This window comes from Oncorhynchus clarkii, chromosome 31 (genome assembly GCF_045791955.1).
Source record: "Oncorhynchus clarkii lewisi isolate Uvic-CL-2024 chromosome 31, UVic_Ocla_1.0, whole genome shotgun sequence".
NCBI lineage: Eukaryota > Metazoa > Chordata > Actinopteri > Salmoniformes > Salmonidae > Oncorhynchus > Oncorhynchus clarkii.
Window position 1 is genome coordinate 43,042,916 of NC_092177.1, and position 25,821 is coordinate 43,068,736.

The following is a 25,821-nucleotide window of genomic DNA, read 5'->3' on the forward strand; positions in this document are numbered from 1 at the left end:
AGCAGAAACTAAAAGACATAAAGGGGTGGGGGGGGTTTCTGGCACCAATATCTCCGGTGCCACCTTCCGCCGATGTTCCCTTGAGCAAGGAACTTAACTTTTTCTACATTTTGTTGTATTATAGCCTGAATTTAAAATGGATTAAATGTATATTTTTTTGTCACTGGCCTACTACACACAATAACCCATAATGTCAAAGTTGGAATTAGGTTCTTGATTGAAAATGAAAAGCTGAAATGTCCACAGTCAATAAGTATTAACCTTTTGTAACTAGGGGGCAGTATTTTCATTTTTGGATAAAAAACGTTCCCGTTTTAAACAAGATATTTTGTCACGAAAAGATGCTTGACTATGCATATAATTGACAGCTTTGGATAGAAAACACTCTGACGTTTCCAAAACTGCAAAGATATTGTCTGTGAGTGCAACAGAACTGATGTTACAGACGAAACCCAGATAAAAATCCAATCAGGAAGTGCCGCATTTTTTTAAACCGCCTCATGCCAATGACTCCTTATATGGCTGTGAATGAGCTACGAATGAGCTTACGTTTCCTACGTATTCCCCAAGGTGTCTACAGCATTGTGACGTCTTTTTACGCATTTATGTTGAAGAATAGCCTTAAGGGACCACATTTAGCAAGTGGTCACATGATGGCTCCCGCAGAAAATCTTGCGTAAAGTACACAAGTAGCCATTTTTCCAATCACACTGTGTCAGTGTGTCACACACACACCTCACCCAAAATCCTAAGGCTTCCACTGTACCCCAAGGTCGCTCATAAGAAGCTTATGAGAAACCAATTGCCCCGACGGATATATTATCGAATTGTTATGTGAAAAACACCTTGAGGATTGATTCTAAACAACGTTTGACATGTTTCTGTCGATATTATGGAGCTAATTGGGAAAAAAGTTTGGCGTTGTAGTGACCGCATTTTCCAGTCGATTTCTCAGCCAAACGTGACAAACAAATGGGAGCTATTTCACCTACAAAAATAATATTTTTGGAAAAAAGGAACATTTGCTATCTAACTGGGAGTCTCCTGAGTGAAAACATCCGAAGTTCTTCAAAGGTGAATTATTTAATTTGATTGCTTTTCTTATTTTCGTGAAATTGTTGCCTGCTGCCAGCAGAGCCTAGCATAGCATTATGCCATGATAAACTTACACAAATGCTTGTCTAGCGTTGGCTGTAAAGCATATTTTGAAAATCTGAGATTATTTTTTGTGTGTTTTTTTTGTGATTAACAAAAGGCTAAACTGTCTCTCAATATATTTCATTTGTGATTTTCATGAATAGGAAGATTTTGTAAGAAGATTTATGTCCGCTGCGTTATGCTAATTAGTTTGAGGCTATGATTACACTCCCGGATCTGGGTTTGATAGTCGCAAGAAGTTTTAAACCACTTTGTTATGGCAAGCCTAAATAAATTCCGGAGTAAACTTTTGCTTAACAGGTCACATAATAAGTTGCCTGGACTCACTAGTGCAATAGTGTTTAACATAATTTTTGAATGACTACCTCATCTCTGTACCCCAAGGTCGCTCAAACGAGCAGTGAATTTCAAATAGATTCAACCAAAAATAAAAGGGAGGTTTTCCAATGCCTTGCAAAGAAGGGCACCGATTGGTAGATGGGTAAAAATAAAATAACACTTTGGATGGTGTATAAATACACCCAGTCACTACAAAGATACAGGCGTCCTTCCTAACTCAGTTGCCGGAGAGGAGGGGAACAGCCCATGGATTTCACCATGAAGCCAACGTTGACGTTAAACAGTTACAGAGTTTAATGGCTGTAATAGGAGAAAATGGATAAACAACATTGTAGTTACTCCACAATACTAAACTAATTGACAGAGTGAAAAGAAAGAAGATATTTCAAAACATGCATCCTGTTGTCATCAAACTTTATTTGCCACATGCGCCAAATACAACAAGTGTAGACTTTACCGTGAAATGCTTACTTACAAGCCTTTAACCAACAGTGCAGTTCAAGAAGAAGAAAATATTTACCAAGTAGGCTAAAATAAAAAGTAATAATAAAAAGTTACACAATAAGAATAACAATAATGAGGCTATATACAGGGGGCACCGGTACCGAGTCAGTGTGCACCGGTACAGGCTAGTTGAGGTAATCTGTACATGTAGGTGGTGGCGAAGTGATTATGCATAGGTGGGGCGGCAGGTAGCTTAGTGGTTAGAGTATTGGACAAGTAACCGAAAGGTTGCAAGATTGAATCCCGGAGCTGACAAGGTAGAAATCTGTTGTTCTGCCCCTGAACAAGGCAGTTAACCCACTGTTCCTAGGCCGTCATTGAAAATAAGAATTTGTTCTTAACTGACCTGCCTAGTGAAATAACGGTCAATTTTTTATATTTTTATAACAAAGAAACAGCAAGTAGCAGCACTATACAAGAGGGGGGGGGGGTCAATGTAAATTGTCTGGTGGCGATTTTTATGAATTGTTCAGCAGTCTAATGGCTTGGGGGTAGAAGCTGTTGAGGAGCCTCTTGGTCCTAGACTCGGCACTCCGGTGCCGCTTGCCGTGCGGTAGAAGAGAAAACAGTCTTTAACTTGGGTGACTGGAGTCTCTAACAATTTTATGGTCTTTGCTCTGACAACGCCTATTAGAGTGCCTTGCAAAAGTATTCATCCCCCTTGGCATTTATACTGCCGGTAATTTAAATAGATTTTTATTTGGATTTCATGTAATGGACATACACAAAATAGTCCAAATTGGTGAAGTGAAACCTAGTTTAAAACCTGTTTGGGATAGGGGGCATCATTTTCACGTTTGGATGAAAAGCGTCCCCAGAGTAAACTGCCTGCTACTCAGTCCCAGTTGCTAATATATGCATATTATTGGTAGATTTGGATAGAAAACACTCAGAATTTTCTAAAACTGTTTGAATGATGTCTGAGTATAACAGAACTCATATGGCAGGCAAAAACCTGAGAAAAATCCAACCAGGAAGTGGGAAATCTGAGGTTTGTAGTTTTTTAACTATTTGCCTATCGAATATACAGTGTCTATAGGGTCAAATTGCACTTCCTAAGGCTTCCACTAGATGTCAACAGTCTTTATGCTTCTACTGTAAAGGAGGGGGGAATGGAAGCTGAATGAGTCAGTGGTCTGTCAGAGTGCCACGAGCTAGTCACGCTCATTCACGTGAGAGTTAGCTTGCATTCCATTGCATTTCTGAAGACAAAGGAATTCTCCGGTTGGAACATTATTGAAGATTTATGATAAAAACATCCTAAAGATTGATTCTATTCACCGTTTGACATGTTTCTACGGACTGTAATATGACTTTTCATCTGAACTTTCGCCTGGACCTGCCAGCGCATCGTGAGTTTGGATATGTGAACTGAAAGCGCTAACAAAAGGAGGTATTTGGACATAAATGTTGGACTTTATCGAAACTTTTTTTGTGGAACTGGGATTCCTGGGAGTGCATTCTGATGAAGATCATCAAAGGTAAGTGAATATTTATAACACAAGTCACTTCTGTTGACTCCAACATGGTGGATATCTGTATGGCTTGATCTGAGCGCCGTACTCAGATTATTGCATGGTTTGCTTCTTCCGTAAAGTTTTTTTTAAAATCTGAAACAGCGGTTGCATTAACGTTTACAAATACCTAAAGTTGGGTTATAAAAGTAGGTTGAAGTTTTTTGTCAAAGAATATAGGCAACTTATATAATTTTTAAACATGACGTTGCGTGTTGGAAGAGAGCTTTTTTCGTGATGCAGACAGGCCATACAAATGGATATTTTGGGCATTCATGGACGGATTTAATCGGGAAAAATACCAATTTGTGATGTTTATGGGACATATAGGAGTGCCAACAAAGAATATCATCAAAGGTAATGAATGTTTTATATTTTATTTCTGCGTTTTTGTGTAGCGCCGGCTACGCTAATTCTTTTGTTTACGTCGCCTTCAGGCATTTTGGGGTGTTGCATGCTATCAGATAATAGCTTCTCATGCTTTCGCCGAAAAGCATTTTAAAAATCTGACTTGTTGGCTAGATTCACAACGAGTGTAGCTTTAATTCAATACCCTACATGTATATTTTAATGAACGTTTGAGTTTTAACGAGTACATTTAGCATTTAGCGTAGCGCATTTGCATTTCCAGGTGCCTACTTGAGACGCAGACGTCTCAAGTAGGAGCAAGAAGTTAAGGAGAAGTATATCTCTAATTCTGTGCATAACACTTGTATCTTATATTAAAGTTTATGATGACTATTTCTGTAAATTGATGTGGCTCTCTGCAAAATCACCGGATGTTTTGGAAGCAAACAATTACTGAACATAACACGCCAATGTAAACTGAGATGTTTTAATATAAATATGCACAAAACATACATGTATTGTGTAACATGAAGTCCTATGAGTGTCATCTGATGAAGATCATCAAAGGTTACTGATTAATTTTATCTCTATTTCTGCTTTTTGTGACTCCTCTCTTTGTCTGGATAATGGCTGTGTGTTTTTGTGACTAGGCTCTGACCTAACATAAATATATGTTGTGCTTTCGCTGTAAAGCCTTTTTGAAATCGGACACGATGGGTAGATTAATAAGTTTATCTTTTCATTTGCTGTATTGCACTTGTGAATGTATGAAAGTTAAATTTTTAAAAATATATATTTTGGAATTTCGCACGCTGCCTTTTCAACGGAATGTTGTCGAGGGGTTCCGCTAGCCATATGAAGTAAAAATAAATATTTTTATTTTATTTTTTAAAGTCGTGCGTGCATATGTATTCACCCCCTTAGCTATGAAGCCAATTACCTTCAGAAGTCACATAATTAGTTAAATAAAGTCCATCTGTGTGCAATCGAAGTTTCACATGATCTGTCACATGATCTCAGTATATATATATATATATATATATATATACCTGTTCTGAAAGAGTCTGCAACACCACTAAGGGGCACAACCAAGCAAGCGGCACCATGAAGACCAAGGAGCTCTCCAAACAGGTCTGTGGAGAAGTACAGATCATGGTTGGGATATAAAAAATATCAGAAACTTTGAACATTCCGCGGAGCACCATTAAATCCATTATAAAAAATGGAAAGAATATGGCACCAAAACAAACCTGCCAAGAGAGGGCTGCCCACCAAAACTCACAGACCAGGCAAGGAGGGCATTAATCAGAGAGGCAAAACAGAGACCAAAGATGCAAAGCCCCACAGTGGAGATTGGAGTATCTGTCCATAGGACCATTTTAAGCTGTACTCTCCACAGAGATCAGCTTTACAGAAGAGTGGCCAGAAAAAAAGCCATTGCTTAAACCTCTTCAGTCTCCCCCTCCTTTTTCGAACATTCTGTTAAAAATCGCGCAACATTTCAGCGTCCTGCTACTCATGCCAGGAATACAGTATATGCATATGATTAGTATGTGTGGATAGAAAACACTCTGAAGTTTCTAAAACTGGTTAAACCACGGCTGTGACTAAAACAGAGCGTGTGTTTCATCGAAAAGCGCAAGAAAAACTGGTCACTGAAAGCTGAAAAAAGTATCCATGCGCCACTCTCATGTATTGTTTAAAGGACACCAAATTAAATATGGACACGGATGCAATTCCTACAGCTTCCACACGATGTCGCCAAAAATTTTGGGAAAAAGACCAATTTGTGATGTTTATGGAACATATAGGAGTGCCAACAAAGAATATCATCAAAGGTAATGAATGTTTTATATTTTATTTCTGTGTTTTTGTGTAGCGCCGGCTACGCTAATTCTTTTGTTTACGTCCCCTTCAGGTATATTGGGGTGTTGCATGCTATCAGATAATAGCTTCTCATGCTTTTGCCGAAAATCATTTTAAAAATCTGACTTGTTGGCTAGATTCACAACGAGTGTAGCTTTAATTCAATACCCTGCATGTGTATTTCAATGAACGTTTGAGTTTTAACGAGTACATTTAGCATTTAGCGTAGCGCATTTGCATTTCCAGGTGCCTACTTGAGACGTCTGCGTCTCAAGTAGGATCAAGAGGTTAACTTCTCTAGGGTAGGGGGCAGCATTTGGAATTTTGGATGAAAAGCATGCCCAAATTAAACTGCCTTCTACTCGGGCCCAGAAGATATGATATGCATATAATTAGTAGATTTGGATAGAAAACACTCTAAACTTTCCAAAACTGTTCAAATAATGTCTGATGAGTATAACAGAACTGATTTGGCAGGCTAAAACCTGAGAAAAATCCATTCAGGAATTATGGTGCGAAATCCATTCGTTTTCTATTCAATGCCATTACAGTATCCATTGACTTCGGACTCAAATTGCAATTCCTACGCCTCCACCAGAAGTCAACAGTTTTTAGAAATTGTTTCAGGCTTGTATTCGGAAAAATTAGAGAGTAAGAGCAGTCTGAATGAGTGGACCCTGCCATGTCACAGAGCTTTTTCATGCGTGCGACCAGAGAGAGTGCCTTGTTTATGTTGACGACGTTATTGTCCGGTTGTCCGGTTGAAATATTATAGATAATTTAGGCTAAAAATAAACGGAACATTTTATAAAACCATTGTTTAACATGTTTCTATGAACTTTATGGATACAATTTAGATGTTTTTTGTCTGCCTATTGTGACTGTGTTTGAGCCTGCAGATTACTGAAGAAAACGTGCAAACAAAACGGAGGTTTTCGGATATAAAGAGAGACTTTATCAAACAAAAGAAACATTTATTGAATAAATTAATGTCTTCTGAGTGCAAACATATGAAGATCATCAAAGGTAAGGGCTTAATTGTATTTCTATTTCTGACTTGTGTAACTCTTCTACTTGGCTGGTTACTGTTTGTAATGATTTGTCTGCAGTGCTATGTTCTCAAATAATTGTAAGGTATGCTTTCGCCGTAAAGCATTTTTAAAAATCTGACACCATGGTTGGATTCACAAGAAGTTAATCTTTAAACCTATGTTTAATAGTTATATCATTTCTGAATTTTTATAATGACTATTCCTGTATTTGAATTTGGCACTCTGCAATCTCACTGGATGTTGGCCAGGTGGGACGCTAATAAATAAGCAAACGCGTTTGTTGTTCGCCAAAAGGCATGTGGGCGACTCCCCAAACATATGGTTGAAGGTACTTTGGTCAGATCAGACTATAATTTACCTTTTTGGCCATCAAGGAAAACGCTATGTCTGGCGCAAACCTCCACCTCTCATCACCCCAAGAACACTCTCCCCATAGTATGGTGGCAGCATCAATCTGTGGGGATGTTTGTCATTGGCAGGGACTGGGAAACTGGTCAGAATTGAAGGAATGATAGATGCAGCTAAATACAGGGAAATTATTGAAGGAAACCTGTTTCAGTCTTTTAGAGATTTGAGACTGGGACAGAGGTTCACCTTCCAGCAGGACAATAACCCTAAGCATTCTGCTAAAGTAACACTCAAGTGGTCTAAAGGGGAAACATTTAAATGTATTGTAATGGTCTAGTCAAAGCCCAGACCTCAATTCAATTGAGAATCTGTGGTGTGACGTAAAGCTTACTGTACACCTGCAGAACCCATTCAACTTGAAGGAGCTGGAGCAGTTTTGTAGAATAGGCAAAAATCCATGGCTGGATGTGCCAAGCTTATATACCTCAAGAGACTTGTAGCTGTAATTTCTGCAAAAGGTGGCTCTACAAAGTATTGACATAGAGGGGGGTGGGGATTGAATAGTTATGTACTCTCAAGTTTTCAGTTTTTTTTGTTGTCTTATTTCTTTTTTGTTTCACACGAAAAAAATATTTTGCATCTTCAAAGTGGCATGTTGTGTAAATCAAATGATACAACACCCCCCCCCCCCCCCCCCCCCAAAAAAAATATATTTTAATTTCAGGTTGTAAGGCAACAAAATAGGACAAATGGGGGTGAATACTTTTGCAAGCCACTGTATATAGATCCTGGATGGCAGGAAGCTTGGCCCCAGTTATGTACTGGGCCGTTTGCAGTACAGGCGGTGATGCAACTGGTCAGGATGCCCTACTGATGCAACTGGTCAGGTGCAGCTGTAGAACCTTTTGAGGATCTGGGGACCCATGCCAAATCTTTTCAGTCTCCTGAGGGGGAAAATGTTTTGGTGTGCCCTCTTCATGACTGTCTTGGTATGTATTGGACCATTATAGTTAGTTGTTGATGTGGACACCACAGCCCCGTCGATGTTAATGGGGGCCTGTTCGGCCCGCCTTTTCCTGTAGTCCACGATCAGCTCCTTTGTGTTGCTCACATTGAGGGAGAGGCTGTTGTCCTGGCACCACGCTGCCAGTTCTCTGACCTTCTCCCTATAGGCCGCCTCATCTTTGTCGACACTGTTGTGTCATCAGCAAACTTAATGATGGTGTTGGAGTTGTGTTTGGCCACACAGTCGTGGGTGAACAGGGAATACAGGAGGGGGCTAAGTAAACACCCCTGAGGGGCCCCAGTGTTAAGGATCAGCTGGATCAGCCTGGGGGCAGCTCGTCAGGAAGTCCAGGATCCAGTTGCAGAGGGAGGTGTTTTGTCCCAGTCCTTAGCTTAGTGATGAGCTACGTGGGCACTATGTTGTTGAACGCTGAGCTGTAGTCAATGAACAGCATTCTCAAATAGGTGTTCCTTTTATCCAGGTGAGAAAGGGCAGTGTGGAGTGCGATTGAGATTTTGTCATCTGTGGATCTGTTGGGGTGGTACGCAAATTGGAGTGGGTCTAGGGTGTCTGGGAGGATGCTGTTGATGTGAGCCATGACCAGCCTTTCAAAGCACTTCATGGCTACCGACATGAGTACCACAGGCGGTAATCATTTAGGCAGGTTAGCTTCGCTTCCTTGGGCACAGGGACTATGGTGGTCTGCTTGAAACATGTAGGTATTACAGACTCGGTCAGGGAGAGGTTGAAAATGTCAGTGAAGACACTTGACAGTTGGTCCACGCATGCTTTGAGTACACGTCCTGGTAATCCGTCTGGCCCAGCAGCTTTGTGAATGTTGACCTGTTTAAAGTTTTGTTCACATCAGCTACGGAGAGCGTTATCACACAGTCATCCAGAACAGCTGGTGCTCTCGTGCATGCTTCAGTGTTGCTTGCCTTGAAGCGAGCATAAAAGGCATTTAGCTCGTCTGGTAGACTCGCATCACTGGGCAGCTCACGTCTGAGTTTCCCTTTGTAGTCCTTAATAGTTTTCGAGCCCTGCCATATCCGACGAGCATCAGAGCAGGTGTAGCAGTATTCAATCTTAATCCTGTATTGACGCTTTGCTTGTTTGATGGTTCGTCTGAGGGGATAGCGGGATTTCTTATAAGCGTCCGGATCAGTCTCCCGCTTCTTGAAAGCGGCAGCTCTAGCCTTTAACTCGATGCGGTTGTTGCCTGTAATCCATGGCTTCTGGTCGGGATATGCAGGTACAGTCACTGTGGGGATGCACTTATTGATGAAGCCGATGACTGAGGTGGTGTATTCCTCAATGCCATTGGATGGGGATATTTTATATATGAATGCTTCCGCTCAGTGTTTGAGATCAATTGACACTATTTACCATGGCACTTTGAGATTTATTTTAAACTGCAAAACCCTTACACACCACTGCACTTTGTATACCAGGGTTGGCTGGCCTTCTCTAGTCACTCGTAGGCTCAGTCACTGGTATACTTTTATTTACAAAGTCATTTTGGGTTTACTACCTTTTTATTTGTGCGTTTTTATTGTTCAGAAATGTGGTGGGTACTTTCTTCGTTCGCTGGACTTTATCCTGCTAACTGTTCCAAATGTCTGAACTGAATTTGGTAAAAGGGCTTTTATGTACTCTGCGCCATCATCTTGGAACACCTTACAAAATACTTTTAAACTGGAAGAACTTGTTTACGATTATTGTTTTTAAATCACCGATGAAGGATTTTGAGGCTGATTCCCTGACGTGTCAATGCTTTTAATTTGCTGTTTTATACTCTTGTGAATTCAATGGTTTTTACTAGATTACTTGTAGTTTTTCATGTCTGTCTGTAATTGTTTTGGAATGTCTTGGTGCTGCCTATCTTGGCCAGGGTGCTCTTGAAAAATAGATTTTAATCTCAATGAGCCCTTCCTGGTTAAATAAAGGTTAAATAAAAAAATAATAAAAAAAAATTAATCCCAGAACATATTTCAGCCTGTGCTTGCAAAACAGTCCTGTAGTGTAGCATCCACGTCATCTTACCACTTCCGTATTGAGCGAGTCACTGGTACTTCCTGCTTTAGTTTTTGCTTTGTAAGCAGGAATCAGGAGGATAGAATTACGGTCAGATCTGCCAAATGGAGGGCGGGGGAGAGCTTTTTATGCATCTCTGTGTGGAGTAAAGGTGGTCTAGGATTTTTTTTCCCCTGGTTGCACAGAAGCCACAGTGACATGCTGGTAAGAATTTGGTAAAACTGATTTAAGCTTGCCTGCATTAAAGTCCCCAGCCACTAGGAGCGCCGCTTCTGTGTGAGCATTTCCAAAGATCAGGACAGTGGATCAGCGTCTACAGAACCCTCTCACCCGCAGAGGGGGGGGGGGGGGGGGGAATTGATGTGGTGGTTTTATGACACCTCACGTCAATCGAATATTGTAATGCAGCAGATGACTCCTTTCTGGTCTTTAGTATGGGTGAATGGAAATGTCTTTTTGTTACAGAAGAGTTTGACGCCCAAAACTTCAACATCAAACAATGAACCCTGGACAATACATTTCATCACCCAAATGTTGGGAATGATGAGAGATGGAATATGGAAAATTAACGTCTATTTTACGATGTCATTAAAAATTATATAAAGACGTTATAACGAAAACATTGTAACTTGAGCTTTTACATTGTGTATATCAGCTTTACATCCTTTACGTGGTCTAGAAAATATCTAGGATGAAGAGAACGTTTTTGTGATGATAGGATTGTGATTTTTTGTTCTCTAACGACCTCATATTTATTAGGATACTTTGCCTCGTAACTATCCACGCCCCAGGGAGCCCAAAGAGCGTGTCAGCAAGACGAAAACACCCCCATTTTTACAGACGGTATTAAAGTTAAGAATTAACATACCAGACTAAATGGACCACAAGCTGCAGCTAGGTCTACATTTGTCACAACCCCGGAACTCAACACGAGGTTGAAGACAAATGAACCTCTAACAATCAATGCTACGGTTGAGTAGCTGTATCTAAGAAAGTGAATTTAAGTAGGAACATCCGGTTATTCTCTTCAAATCCTCGTAGCCTACACTGCTCTCATCACCTGTCTGGGGATCATCGACACGGTTGATTAGCCGTCCTCAGAAGACCACTGTTCCAGAATGAGTGCAAGTAAACAGACAACTAATAAGAAGGACATTGTGACATTGTGAACAATCAGAGACTTACACCTGAGAACAAAGGAGAAGGCCATCCGAAGAAGAAGGCCCAATCGAAACCCTTCTCACAAAGCGGAAACCTTTCCACGAAGGCCTGGGCCCAACAGAGATACCAGACAAAGACATTCAACACGTAAATACATGCATTACTTCTTACACAAAAGAGCGGCATTCGGGGCAGGTATTAGGGTTACTGTGAGTGTATACAAGTGTTGCCTCTCTTTCTCTCTTGTTTTCTCTCTCTCTTTAACTCTCCATCTTGTGTAACAAGTGTCATATTGTTGTCTAAACTTATTAAGTTTCTAATCAAAATACCTATACGGTGTGTGTGTGTATCTTGTGTTATCATTTAGTTTGTTAGTAAATAAATAATCAAATCAATTTGTGTGGTACGGAATGATCATAAAGACTCGGGTTTGTGCAGATTTAAGAAGTCTGCGACGTTCAGAATGATACTGATATGAGGAAATTATCAATTAGTGACTGTAATCGATAAACATACAGTTGAAGTCAGAAGTTTACATACACCTTAGCCAAATACATTTAAACTCTGTTTTTCACAATTCCTGACATTTAGTACTTGTAAAAATTCCCTGTCTTAGGTCACTTAGGATCACCACTTTATTTTAAGAATGTGAAATGTCAGAATAATAGCAGTGATTTATTTAATCTTTTATTTATTTCATCACATTCCCAGTGGGTCAGACGTTTACATACACTCAATTAGTATTTCGGGTAGCCTTCCACAAGTTTCCCACAATAAGTAAACATAACAATGGTCATTATAGCCAAACAGTTCTATTTTTGTTTCATCAGACCAGAGGAGGACATTTTACTGTTTTGCTGTGGATATAGATACTTTTGTACCTGTTTCCTTCAGCATCTTCACAAGGTCCTTTGCTGTTGTTTTGGGATTGATTTGCACTTTTCGCACCAAAGTAAGTTCATCTCTAGGAGACAGAACATGGCTTCTTCCTGAGTGATATAACGGCTGCGTGGTCCCATAGTGTTTATGTGAAATGTACTATTGTTTGTACAGATGAATGTGGCACCTTCAGGCGTTTGGAAATTGCTTCCAAGGATGAACCAGACTTGTGGAGGTCTACATTTTTTTCTGAGGTCTGATTTCTTTAGATTTTCCCATGATGTCAAGCAAAGAGGCACTGGGTTTGAAGGTAGGCCTTGAAATACATCCACAGGTACACCTCCAATTGGCTTCTAAAGCCATGACATTTTCTGGAATTTTCCAAGCTGTTTAAAGGCACAGTCAATTTAGTGTATGTACACTTCTGACCCACTGGAAAAGTGAATTATGTGAAATAATCAGTCTGTAAACAATTGTTGGAAAAATTACTTGTGTCATTCACAAAGTAGATGTCCTAACCGACTTGCCAAAACTATAGTTTGTTAACAAGAAATTTGTGGAGTGGTTGAAAACCCAGTTTTAATGACTCCAACCTAAGTGTATGTAAACTTCTGACTTCAACTGTATATTCTTGAGTTAATTCGGGAGACGGTAACTCGGTAAACAACTTCTCCTGTGGTGCCCCAAATTCCTAATGAGTTAAATGTTACATGATTAATTTAATCCACGAACAAACATAGTAGGTAATTATTCGATAAAAAACTGTCACGTCATGACACTTTGTGCAACAGGGCACTAAGGTAATACTGCAAAAAAATTTGGCAAATCAATTTACTTTTGTCCTGAATACAAAGCTTTATGTTAGGGGAAAATCCATCACAACACATTACTGAGCACTACTCTCCATATTTTAAGCATAGTGTTGGCTGCTTCATATTGTGTGTATGCTTGTAATCGTTAAGGACTGGGCAGCTTTTCAGGATAAAAACATATTTTTTCCATTATATTTCCTTCAAAATGTACAAATAATATTCCTCAATCAGTCGTTTTTGGTATTTTCTGTGCTCCCTGACGGTCTACTTTTCATTTCAGCTATTATTAGCTCAGTGTATCCTCTGGAAAAATGTTTAGCAGTGGGGGGAAAAGGTTGCAGAGAGGACGGGTTGAACTGTTTTTGGGGTCTGAAAAGGTGGAAATAAAATGTCCACCTCCAGAAGTTGGTAAATTATTTTTACAAATTATTAACATGTTGGACCACGCATATAGCATGGTAGGCTATATGCGTGGTCCACTAGCAGCAAAGTGGCTATAAATAAATTGGTTGAAGCATGGGGTTGCCTATCTGCATTTACCCTATTGGGCTAATCATTAGTAGAGTCCTGCATGGGGTCGGATACCCACAGTTACCCGTTGGTGAGCCGCAAAATAATCCGCTGACAGGTGGAACGACAACATTCTTTCAACCCTTGGGACGGCTCTAGGTTCAGAACAATTACATTGCGGGTTGGAAACATTTTAAATCAAGATAAGACTTTGAAAAAACCCAGTAGCTTGTTGTGTTGCGAATTCCATTCTATAAGCATTGAGGCAGACATAAGGCTACCAGCCACTCATCCATGAGTGGGTGTGGACCTGGGAACTGTCCCTTACTCGTGTGGTGCTAAAACGTTCTAATATGTCCACTCGCAGAGTTTATTTCCCTCTCTCCAGTGAGAATATGACACGTTACCCAGATTACTTTCCCTGGATAGCTTATCTCAACCGAAAATGACTAATGTAGGCCTAACCGGAGAAAAAAAAGAATGGTTATGATAAGGGAATAGGCTACGACACTATCGTGGAAACAGGTGCTGCTAGAGTGAAATCCCTAGTTTGGAAGGACAATGCGGTAGATGGATACACAGCCTGCACAAAGTGCAAGCAGGTAGGCCGATTAATTTTCAATAATTCAGTTAATTATCAGTTAATTATTACATTTATTCAGACTTTCCTTCATTAGACCATACGCAGTCCAAATCAAGTGTAAACCGGTGCGCTGGTAAAGGTTTAGTAACCAGCTAAATAAAGGAAGCCTATTTTTGCAGCCTTTATTCAATTCTTGAATTTCCCTCCTTATGGCACTCTTGAATGCGCCTCAAGGAATATTTCTCTCACACAACAATCACAACAAGCCGGATAGGTCATTACTTATTTTGTTTGCAAAGGAAAATTAATTGTGGACTGTTCCAGTATCTTCAAAGTACACCTCAGCAGAAAGATTTGTTAATGTTTTTTTGCCGTGGCGGCAATGATTTTGCCGTGGCGCAGCGCCACAGCTAAATGACTGCAGAGGAAACACTGTATTAGTGAGCTGGGCATAGTCAATAAACAGTATGAATGTAGGTCCATTATCATTTCTACACAGTTTCGATTTAGTTTTAGTCTAGATGAGCTAATCCCCCACTGTATTGGACCCGTAGGCCATATGTTTGTCACCCCTGCTCCATATTGATATATGACCTGTTATTTTGCCATAAAGGTGCTTTAGAGAAGGGCTACTGGATGATTGATAGTTGTCTCAGAGTGTCTACCAGCCATGCACACACACACTCTCTCTCTCTCTCTGACTCTCTCACACACACACACACACACACTTAAGTGTACAAGTATGCGCACACACACACACGGTTCCAGCTGTGAGCATCCCCAATTAGAGTGGCACGCACGCACACACAGTTCTACAAGTACACACGCGTACACACTCAGCCTGGAGAAGCCCGTTATATTGTCTCTGCATGGTCTCCTCTCCAACTTAATTTGTCCATTTAGAGAGTGAATGAGCTGATGACACTGAGACAGAGGGCTGTGCTACAGATCTATTCTACAACTAAGAAGAAAAGGAAGCCACCATATCCCGAAAGTGTGTGTGGTGTGTGTGTAGTTAATGTTAGTTTTTATATCAGGTGTGTGTGTAGTGTGTGTGTGTACCTGATTCGTCAGGGTTGTGTGTATCCTCCATGTCATCGTCAGACATCTCCATTTCCTCCTCTAGTCTGATCCCCATCAGCTCTTCATTCTGCATGTTTCTGATCTCCTGGAGGGAAACAACACAACAAAACAGGATTATGACAATGTTCCTTCTGAACAAACTCCTCCTGGGTAGCCTGGCTGCAGACATGGCTCAAACACACACACGCACACATTCAGATAGATACACTTGAAAGTTCACAGACACTCATGCACACACGCACACACACGCACACGCACACACACACACACACACACACACAGTGGTTGAAGTTGCCCGTGCAAACTGATTTAAGGTTCAGATTTGCTTTCCATCTATATCGGTACGTTTGGGATATTGAGAGGGTGAGCTGATCCTAGAGCTGTACCTAAAGGCAACTTCTACCCAGAGCGATACACAGAGAGCATGAGGAGTGGAGATGAGATAAGACATGATGGCAGGTCTCAGTGCCGGACAAGCCATTCCATCAGATCGAGTTACACTGCTACAAGCTACACTTCAATGGAAATTAACTCATTAGGCCCTAATCTATGGATTTCATGACTGAGAATACAGATATGCATCTTTTGGTCACAGATACTGTACGTTAAAAAAAAGGTAGGGCCGTGGATCAGAAAACCTGTTAGCATCTGGTGTGAGCACCTTTTGCCTGATGCAGCGTGACACATCTCCTTCACATAGAGTCGATCAGGCTGTTGAATGTGGCCTGTGGAAAGTTGTCCCACTCCACTTCAATGGCTGTGCGAAGTTGCTGGATATTGGCAGGAACTGGAACACGTTGTCGTACACACCGATCCAGAGCATCCCAAACGTGTTCAATGGGTGACATGTCTGAGTAGGCAGGCCATGGAAGAACTGGAACATTTACAGCTTCCAAGAATTGTGTAGAGATTCTTGCAATGTTTGCCGTACATCGTAATGCTGAAATTTTGAGGTGATGGCTGCGGAATAATCTAATCACAGTATCTCTGTGCATTCAAATTGACATCAATTTGTGCAATTGTGTTCGTTGTCCATAGCTTATGCATGCCCATACCATAACCCCACCACCACCACTTCATTCACAATGTTGACATCAGCAAACCGCTTGCCCACACGATGCCATAAACACTGTCTGCCATCTGCTCGATAAAGTTGAAACCGGCATTCATCCATGAAGAGCATACTTCTCCAGCATGCCAGTGGTCCATCGAAGGTTAGCATTTGCCCACTGAAGTCGGTTACGATGAGGAACTGCTGTCGGGTCAAGACCCTAGTGAGGACTACGTGCATGCAGATGAGCTTCCCTGAGAAGCATTCTGACAGTTTGTGCAGATATTCTTCGGTTGTGCAAACCCACAGTTTCATCAGCTGTCCGGGTGGCTGGATGTGGAGGTCCTGGGCTGGTGTGGTTACACGTGGTCTGAGGTTGTGAGGCCAGTTGAACGTACTGCCAAATTCTCGAAAACAATGTTGGAGGCGGCTTAGAGAAATGTATTTTAAATTATCTGGCAACAGCTCTGGTGGACGTTCCTGCAGTCAGCATGCCAATTGCATGCTCCTTCAAAACTTGAGACATCTGTGGCATTGTGTTGTGTGACAAAACTGCACATTTTAGAATGGCCTTTTATTGTCCCCAGCACAAGATGCACCTGTGTAATGATCATGCTGTTTAATCAGCTTCTTCATTTGCCAAACCTGTCAGGTGGATGTATTACCTTGGTAAAGGAGACATGTTCACTGACAGGGATGTAAACACATTTGTGCACAACATTTGAGAGAAATAAGCTTTTTGTTTGGGTCTATTTCCTGGGCAGAGTCACAGTGGATTGGAGCTGAAGGTGAATTGGACCATTCATAATCAAAACAAATTTTACATACTAGTAAATAAAAATAATAAACTGAGAATATTCTGATGGGTGAAAATATGATCTCTTGATAAAATCAAACTTTATTTGTCACATGCACCGAGTACAAGTGTAGACCTTACCGTGAATTGCTTACTTACCAGCTCTTAACCAACAGTGCAGTTCAAGAAGAGTTAAGAAAATATTTACCAAATAAACTAAAGTAAAAAATTATAAAAAGTAACAGAATAACATAACAATAATGAGGCTATATACAGGGGGTACCAGTACCGAGTCAGTGTGTGGGGGTACAGGTTAGAAGTAATTTGTACATGTAGGTAGGGGTGAAGTGACTATGCATAGATAATAAACAGCGAGTAGCAACAGTGTACAAAACAAATGGAAGGGGGGGGGGGGGTGGGGGGGGGGGGGTTCAGCTGTGCAGAGGACAGCTGTGCAGCCTAAGTCAAGGAACAGAGAGCAAGCTTTTTTTTGCTACTTTCTCAAATCATCAATAGAATCATGTAGCCCATATACGTTTTGATTTCTAAGACATTCTAAGGATTGCATCATTCACAACTAAAGTTGCCAAATAACTCTAAATCTCGAGTATAAGGACCTGTTTCAAATGATCACTTTTATGCTCAACATTGACACTTCATATGAGGAAAAATATATATATTTCTATTTTATTCAGCTAAATTCAATTACATTCTTCTTACTATAAAATCAAATAACATAAAATAATGGTGTGGGACTTATAAGCATATCTTGTCAGCTAAACGAACCGACATGGAGCATAGCCAGATAACATACAGTTGGCCAACTCATATTCCCTTCTTCTGAAAAAAAAAATGTTCATATCATGTTTCTTCAGACCTGACAAAAATAAATATTGGATTTATCGTGATGGTGTGTATTCAATTTATTTAGACTTTTATACATATTACAAAGCTACACATCTGCTTGTATGAGCGGAGGCCTGGAGATACTAAACGTGTTTATGTTAACTAACGGTCAATCACAACGAGACCGGCAGTCTTATGTATGACAATAACCGGCTGTCTTCTGGTACAGTTGGGAAACCCTGTACCAGAAGACAAATATGTGTAGTTGAGAGATGGATAGATGTGTTGGGTTGTTCCACATATAGGTGCCTTTTGGACCTGTACATTTTAAAGAAATTAACTTTAAAATATATTTTCGTTCAACTTTCTATTGCATGTAGGATATGTTTAGCCTATGGAAAAACACTTTTCCCCATCACATGCATTAAAATCTATGAACTAAGAGCATTTTATCTGCACACTGTCAACCCTGTCACAGACACTTATGCAACTGCGTAACTACACTGAATAAAAAGATAAACCCAACATGTAAAGTGTTGAACTGCACTGTTGGTTAAGGGCTTGCAAGAAAGCATTTCATGGTGAAGTCTACACTTGTATTCGGAGCATGTGGCAAATAAAGATTTCACAATAGCAGCACTTAGTTGACCGGGGCAGCTCTAGCAGGGCAGAAATTTGACGAACTGACTTTTTGGAAAGGTGGCATCCTATGACAGTGCCACTTTGAAAGTCACTGAGCTCTTCAGTAAGGCCATTATACCGCAAATGCTTGTCTATGGAGATTGCATGGCTGTGTTTTATACATCTGTCAGCAACGGGTGTGGCTGAAATAGCCGAATCCACTCATTTGAAGGGGTGTCCACATACGTTTGTATATACAGTGTATCTGTGACCAACAGATGCATATCTGTATTCTCAGTCATGTAAAATCCATAGATTAGGGCCTAATTAATTTATATCAAATGACTGATTTCCATATGAGCTGTAACTCAAAAAAATCATTGAAATTGTTGCATGTTGCATTCATATTTCTTTCAGTATATTATTTAAAGGCATGTTTGCGATAAATCCAACATTTTCTCATTGATCAAGTATCTCTTGTACAAATACACTGATATATAATATCAAACCTATTAAGTTACTGTGGGACCATTCCTCCTCGGCCATTACTCCTCATGCGGTGAAGAGCACTGGACCATATGGTGTTCACGAAATTAAGAATGATACATGTTTCACACATAATGAAAGTTTAATAAAGTAAAGTTTTCCTCAAATGAATTGGGCAAAGAGGGTTGACGTGTCTTTATTCGTGTAAAGAAAAATCAGATTTATTAAATGATCCATGTGGTGTATATTAACATGCACTTCATTTAAAATAACAAGCTTTTAAAATTCAGTATCAGTGCATAATTTCTACTTAAAATATCAAAGGGAAGCAAAAGGCACCCATTTCGTGGAATGGATAGATGGCTGGATCTGAATAGGTAAATGGATAAATAAGGTAAATGGATGAGTGACTGTGTGAGGAGGCAAATGGATAAATGAATGGATGGAAGCTAGCAGATGTTTGTTGTGATCGTTTCAGACTGACAGGGAAACTTCTGCACTCTTTCAGTCCTGCTATTCTGTGCATCCTGTTGTCTGACAAATACAGAACAGACCTTCAATAAAGATACTGCTGTAGGGTGGGAAAACACTTCCTGGTTGGAAGATTTCTGGAATCAGTATGGAAGAAACAGGAAATCTGGAATCGTCCAACTAGGATTTCTGGAAAACCTAGGAATTTGGGGGAAATGTTGGAATATTTTTGCTGGATAACTGTGTGACTGCTACATCACTGTTCTCCATTTACAGCACAGTGACACACACACGCCACAACAGTCTTTCTGCATTGAAAGACATTGTCTATCAATAAATAAACTTCCAATAAGAGAGCTCTAATATTCCTCCAAGGACTTGATCCCTGAGACTCAAGGTCTGACAAAATCAGTAGAACAATAGAAGATTGGCCCTTGTGACGACAGAGATTATGTCCAGTAGAACAGTAGAAGATTGGCCCTTGCGACGACAGAGATGATGTCCAGTAGAACAGTAGATGATTGGCCCTTGTGACGACAGAGATTATGTCCAGTAGAACAGTAGAAGATTGGCCCTGGTGACGACAGAGATGTCCATTGACAGTAGTATATGACAGGGTGAAGCTGCGTTAAGCCATCTACACTTACAACAGAAGGTGATACATCTGTGTTAAGAGCTCAGTTCCAGGTATCACCATACGCATGTTTATGATTCTGCAGGGAATAGTGTTGCTGGATCACAATAACTGAATATTCATAGCCAACAGTAGAGTGTTAATATGCATCTATACACAAAGAGGCACTTCCAGTTCTCAGTATGAGTTGTTGACTCACCAGAGTTCTATTCCTGGTGTCATTAGGATTGTACTGTATTATATTGCAACTGTGTTTTTGTGTGTAGGGATGTTTTAGCTCCATGCTGTGAAAAATAAACAGGCGATGTCATGTTTATGTGTATTAAGCCTAATTTTTACCCTAGTCAGTACCCAACACAAGAATTACAATGACCTATGCAAAACTGTGGTCCTGCATAGTTACATAGCAAACGTACACAGACAAGTGCAACCCTGCAATAATGAACTTGGGTTCTTGTGTTGCTTATATACACGCAAGGGGTAAATTAGGCATAATTGTAATTTTCTTCTTAGTGAGGAGTGATGTCACTAGTCTACACACACCACCTCACACCTACCTTTAGAGCAGAAGAGTCTCTACAGTCTGAGATCAAGACATACCAGCTATACCTCTGATTGAGTCCATCATGATATACACTCACCCAAACACACAGCTACCAACCCATCAAATTGTATACCGTCAGTTACACATGACCTGCACATAAAAATGATTCTCACTTTACAGAACACCTATACACTGCCACCGTGCATCAACAGTTTGTAATGAGTCTGTTCAACTAGTTTGTAATATATCTCCTGCACTAGGATCTCCATAGAAGAGCTACACCGTCTCCAGCCTGTGATCCACGGTGACCGTGTCAGTGTTACTGTGAGATAGAGATTAGGCTGTTAATTATACACCATATCTGCTGTTTACACATTGGTGGCCTCAGAGATTTATACCCAGATCAAACTTACCCGTTTGGCCCTAAAATGACAGCAGCGCCACACTTGAACACCCTCAATTAAAGTGGGAAACGTGTTTGTGGTAATTAATGCAGCATTTGTTGGAAACAACGAAGAAAATAGAGAACAAATCTGAGCATGACCTACATTTTACACGAAACAAAACATTAAAGTAGGTTATTTGTTCACCTACTGGATGAGAGAGCACAATGAGAGAGTCATAAAATAAAGAAAACATACGTGTGTTTTGAGGTGTTATGTAAAAAGAGATCCAGTGTACTTTGGTTGAGTTAAAGGGTGAGTCTACCGTTACCTGTTCCTGGCAGTGAGACTGAGCACTCACCGGACTGGACTCCCTTCAGAGGAGAGAGGGGTAAGTAGCCTGTACCTGGAGCTCCTACTCTGGGACTGAACTAGGTAGAGAGACTGGGTGTAGCCTAGCCTTCATCCTGTGTTTATTAGGCTAGCTCTAGTATTTACCTCTTAGGCTAGTACTTAATGTTGATGTTCTACAATCTCAGTTCCTTTATAATACTTAAAGAATACCACAAGGTTCCATTTTAGGACCAGTTCTTTTTACCATTTAAATTAAGCTAAGGCTAATGTTAAGCCTTGTTTTAAAGCTAGTGTTTGCTTTTAATACTCCAACACAAATCATCCTGCCAAGACAACACCATGAATTTCACAAAAGGTAGTTGGAGGCTGGAATACTGGAGAGTTGTTTACATATTGTTCACATAAAGGACACAATAATATGGAGACTATACTGCACTTCACCAAATGAATAGAATGCTTAAATAATTGTAGAAAAAGTAAAAGGACCAACCTCTGCTTGCTTGCGCCACACGTCCAGATTCTTGCGTTGAGCTTTGGAGAAATGGTCCCATGCCTTTTGTTTGGAAGCAGCGTGGAATACAGACACAATCTGCTCAACTGTAGCAGGGGATGCAGGGGCCAGTTACCATCCAGAGAGAGAGAGGGCGGGTGGGAAGGAGCAGAGGAGTGAGAAAGTGGAATCAGGTAGGAAGACACCTTACTGTATGTTGATGTGTTTTTACTGTTATTTTCTGTTCTATACAGTATAGTACAGCTCTGGGTCAGAGTCGCGAGTCACCCCGCCTCGAGGTGATCACGGAGAGCCCGTCCTAAAAACGCAACAGGAAGATCAGACGGCTAGCAGCAGGCTCCTGCTCTATTCACACACACCCCTGCCCTGACCATGGCCTCACACACTTGCTTGCACACACACGCACGTGCCCATGCACACTATCTGCTCCTCTTTCTCTCCCCTCCTCCACAGTGATACAGACTCAGTAGAGATTGACTGTAGAACAAGGGAATTCTCTGAAGGGACAGAGATCTTATCAAGAGATCAAAGTAAAGTCTCTACCACTAACTGAAACACTCTTTTCGTCTAAAGCCTCTCCTGTTTTTAATTACAACACATCTCATCTTCGACGACTCTCAGACGCTCTGAAGGCCACAATCAAAGGCTGTCTCTGTGTCTAAAGCCTGTTTCTGAGACTGGGGCTGTGTGGCAACCTATTCCCTAAGCAGTGCCCATAGGCCTCTGGTCAAATGTAGTGCCCACCGGAACAAGGTGCAATTTGGGATACAACTTGGCTCTCCTCATTACTGTTCTTATCGTGGGTTAGATAGAAGGGCTGAGTGGTCATATCCCTGAGCCTGAGTAAGATGACAGCTTTGATTCAGGGCTGGTGTAAGACACGTGTCTGTTCATCACACCCTCCTAATCACTCCTGTGATTGACAGCTGGGCCTGGTATTAACAACCAGCCTCAGATTAGTTACGAGAACACGCTCAGTGTGTGAACCCAGAGCAATGGAGAAAATTACTCAATATGTGAAAATAGATTGAGCTAGAGATTTTGAGACTGTACTAATTGTCATAACACTTTTCGTTTCTCATAATTAAATGTGTGTGAGTGTAGTGTATATGTGTATGGTTGAGTGTGTGTGTGTCAGAATGACCCATTTACTCACCTGTTGATATAATGCAGCATAGTCACAGATTGTCCAGACAGAGTACTCACACAAGACATAGTTCAATAAATGTTCAACAACTCATAATATACAATATTAAAGAACTGGTCTGCTTTCCAATCTATGAAGTCCAATGTGGAAGATGAACACTCCCACAGTTTTACCACAGCTTTACATCGGAACAGGTCATGTTAAAGGGTTTCTCTTTTTGCCAAAGGGGTCTTAATGATCTAAATAGGGCCACCACAGTTGTGGCCTTGACAGGGAGGGAGGTAGAGAGGGAAGAAATGGTGGAGTGAGAGGTACGTGTCTAGATCAGTAGTGTCTTCTCAGAATCCTTCATTTGATGGAAGAGATTGATGGGGAAGGAAGGGGAGAGCAAAGTATAGGTTGTGGCCGAGAGCCCGAGAGATAGCTGATGGATAAGTGTATGTTCTTTGTTGTTATTTGTAGAACTCCAGCTAGAGTTGTGCCAGCATTTCTAAATGAGGCCATTAACTATCTGTCAACCAGGTTTATCTTGTAGATTAAATATGCAGTGGCAAAAAGACAAACTAAAATCCACCAAACATGATGGACACAGATCCAAATCTAGCTGTGATCTTCAATAAAGATCATCCTGAGTGAAATACGAAGCAGGACTCTGGTCAAAAGCAGTGCACTATATAGGGAATAGGGTGCCATTTTGGACACATCCCCTGTTTGAATAACCTGCTTCAGAGCAGGCTTTTTAAAGAAACCATTCCATTCAAGGTGACAACAACCAAATGCCAAATGGAGGGATATGTGATATTGAATTATATTACATTTGGAAACAACATGTCTATGTATTCAAATGTGCAGCTGTGAGAAAGCCTGGTAAATATGGATGTGGCTTTGTTCACGGAACGACAGTGTATCCCTGCCTCCCAGGACACCAAAGTCTGTGTTGACATTTGTAAGGGTGAAACCGCAGACAAACTCCTGAATAGAAATACCTGTTTGTATGGATTATTGTGATGGAGGAGGGTGGACTTTAAAAGAGAACAAGAGAGAGACCCACGTTGTTCTTTCAGATACATCACTGTATAAAGAAAACCAATTATGTGCTCCATCTCAATGTCCATGCTAACACACTACTGTAGGTGGTGTATCACCAAAGACATCTGAACTCCTGCATGCTCTTAGCATTGGCAGTTGTGAATCAGGTCAGCTATACATTTTCCCTTTTGACCTTTTCAATCATCGATATGACTCATTTAATTGCTTCCATTTGTTTTCATGTAGAGAGGTGTTACTTACTTTGATTATATGGCTATGGGTTCCTTCAGATCAGCCGACCACTGGCTAACGCAGGCTAACGTCCACTAGAGGAGTTTGTGTCAGACCTTTGGGGGGGGAGATTTCACTGGACTATTTCTACATGCAGCACTAGATTCTGTACTTGCGGGGCCAAAAAACAAACGTACCTTCTTTATCATCAAATAAACATTGCTCCTAAATACTAGTTTAACACACAAGAGGTATACAACAGCATGCTTTTTGTAAGAATTTAGAGTGCATTGAGTGGCTACAGAGTTGGTGTTTCTTTGCTACGCATTTTATTATCTCTGATGATTGCTTTGTTTATATGTCTGTCTGTGATGATTGTTATGTCTATGTGATTATCGTTATGTCTATCTGTGGCGATTGTGTTGGTGTCAATCATACTCAAAAGCGAGAGCCATTGAAGCGGGGTTTCATGAATCCTACAATAGAAAGAGTACTCAGTTCATAAGTTACTGTATGTGATATCAATATTTCACAGGCCCAATGACAGATCATCGCCATTCAATGATCACTCGAGCGCGTTCATATAGTCCTTGTGAGAGGTAGCTCCGCCCATCACAGGTCTCCTGCAACCTCAGACATGGATATCTCTAATCCCCCCGGCAGGTATGGGAGTGTGTTATATCCTTGGTTCTTAGTGTCACGCCTGTCACAGCTGTGGGATACAGAGAGACTGCCACAGAGAAGGTTAAAGCAGGTTTATAAAACTATGTCTGCTCCCTTTGGGATGATGTCTATTGAAGCACAGGAGTTTACAGCTGAACGACTCAACGGCTGACAAACAAGTGTTACATCTGTAGACTACCAACATGCCCCAGAGTAGTCCCGCCTCAAGCTTAAAGAGTTCCCTAGTTGGCGCTCAGAATGATAATGATACCAGAGGTGTGGGCTCGAGTCACATGACTTGGACTCGCGTCAGACTCAAGTCACAAATATGATGACTTGGACTCGACTTTGACTTTAACACCAATGACTCATGACTTAACTTGGACTTGAGCCTTCTGACTCGATACCCTCCCCAAGCCTAAATATTAAAAACGATGCTATTAAAAAAAAAGTGTGCAGCGCATCAACTCTTCATTTAACGGATTAAAATTGGAATCGGACAGCAGCCAATCAAATTGTGCGTGGCAGTGCAGAGGAACGTTGGCGGCTGAATTCAGATTGAGCCCTTGGAAAGATGATATAAAGACAATGGTTTTTGGATTGGAACTTGCAAAACATGCAGGAAGAAAATTGCAGATTGAGGCGCAACAATTTCCAACTTTGTTCGACATTTGAAGCTGCACAAAGAACGGTAAGTCGTGGCTAATATAGCCAACAGCTATACATTTTATTACTTTACTAGTGTATCATGTAGGCTAGCGTAAAGTTAAATCAATGAGCCTCCACACAGTCAGTCAGCGCGGGAACATGATCATTGAACCCAAGACTGAGCTACAACTAGCTAGGCAGTTGGTAGC

At 40.8% G+C, this 25,821-nt stretch overlaps 1 protein-coding gene across 4 annotated transcripts in view; it reads right to left on the reverse strand.

The window, feature by feature from the left end:
* The window catches only part of LOC139390674 (ecto-NOX disulfide-thiol exchanger 2-like), a 267,211-nt gene that overhangs the window by 34,483 nt on the left and 206,907 nt on the right, over positions 1–25,821 (reverse strand). For all 4 annotated transcript variants that reach the window (XR_011629531.1, XR_011629530.1, XM_071137950.1 and 1 more), the window contains exons 8-9: positions 21,874–21,980; positions 15,177–15,282 (exon numbers count right to left, since the gene is read on the reverse strand). Coding sequence is in view for 2 of the 4 variants with exons in the window: in XM_071137950.1 (XP_070994051.1) it covers positions 15,177–15,282; positions 21,874–21,980 (213 nt within the window). In the remaining 2 variants the exon portion in view is untranslated. The remainder of the gene's footprint in view (positions 1–15,176; positions 15,283–21,873; positions 21,981–25,821) is intronic.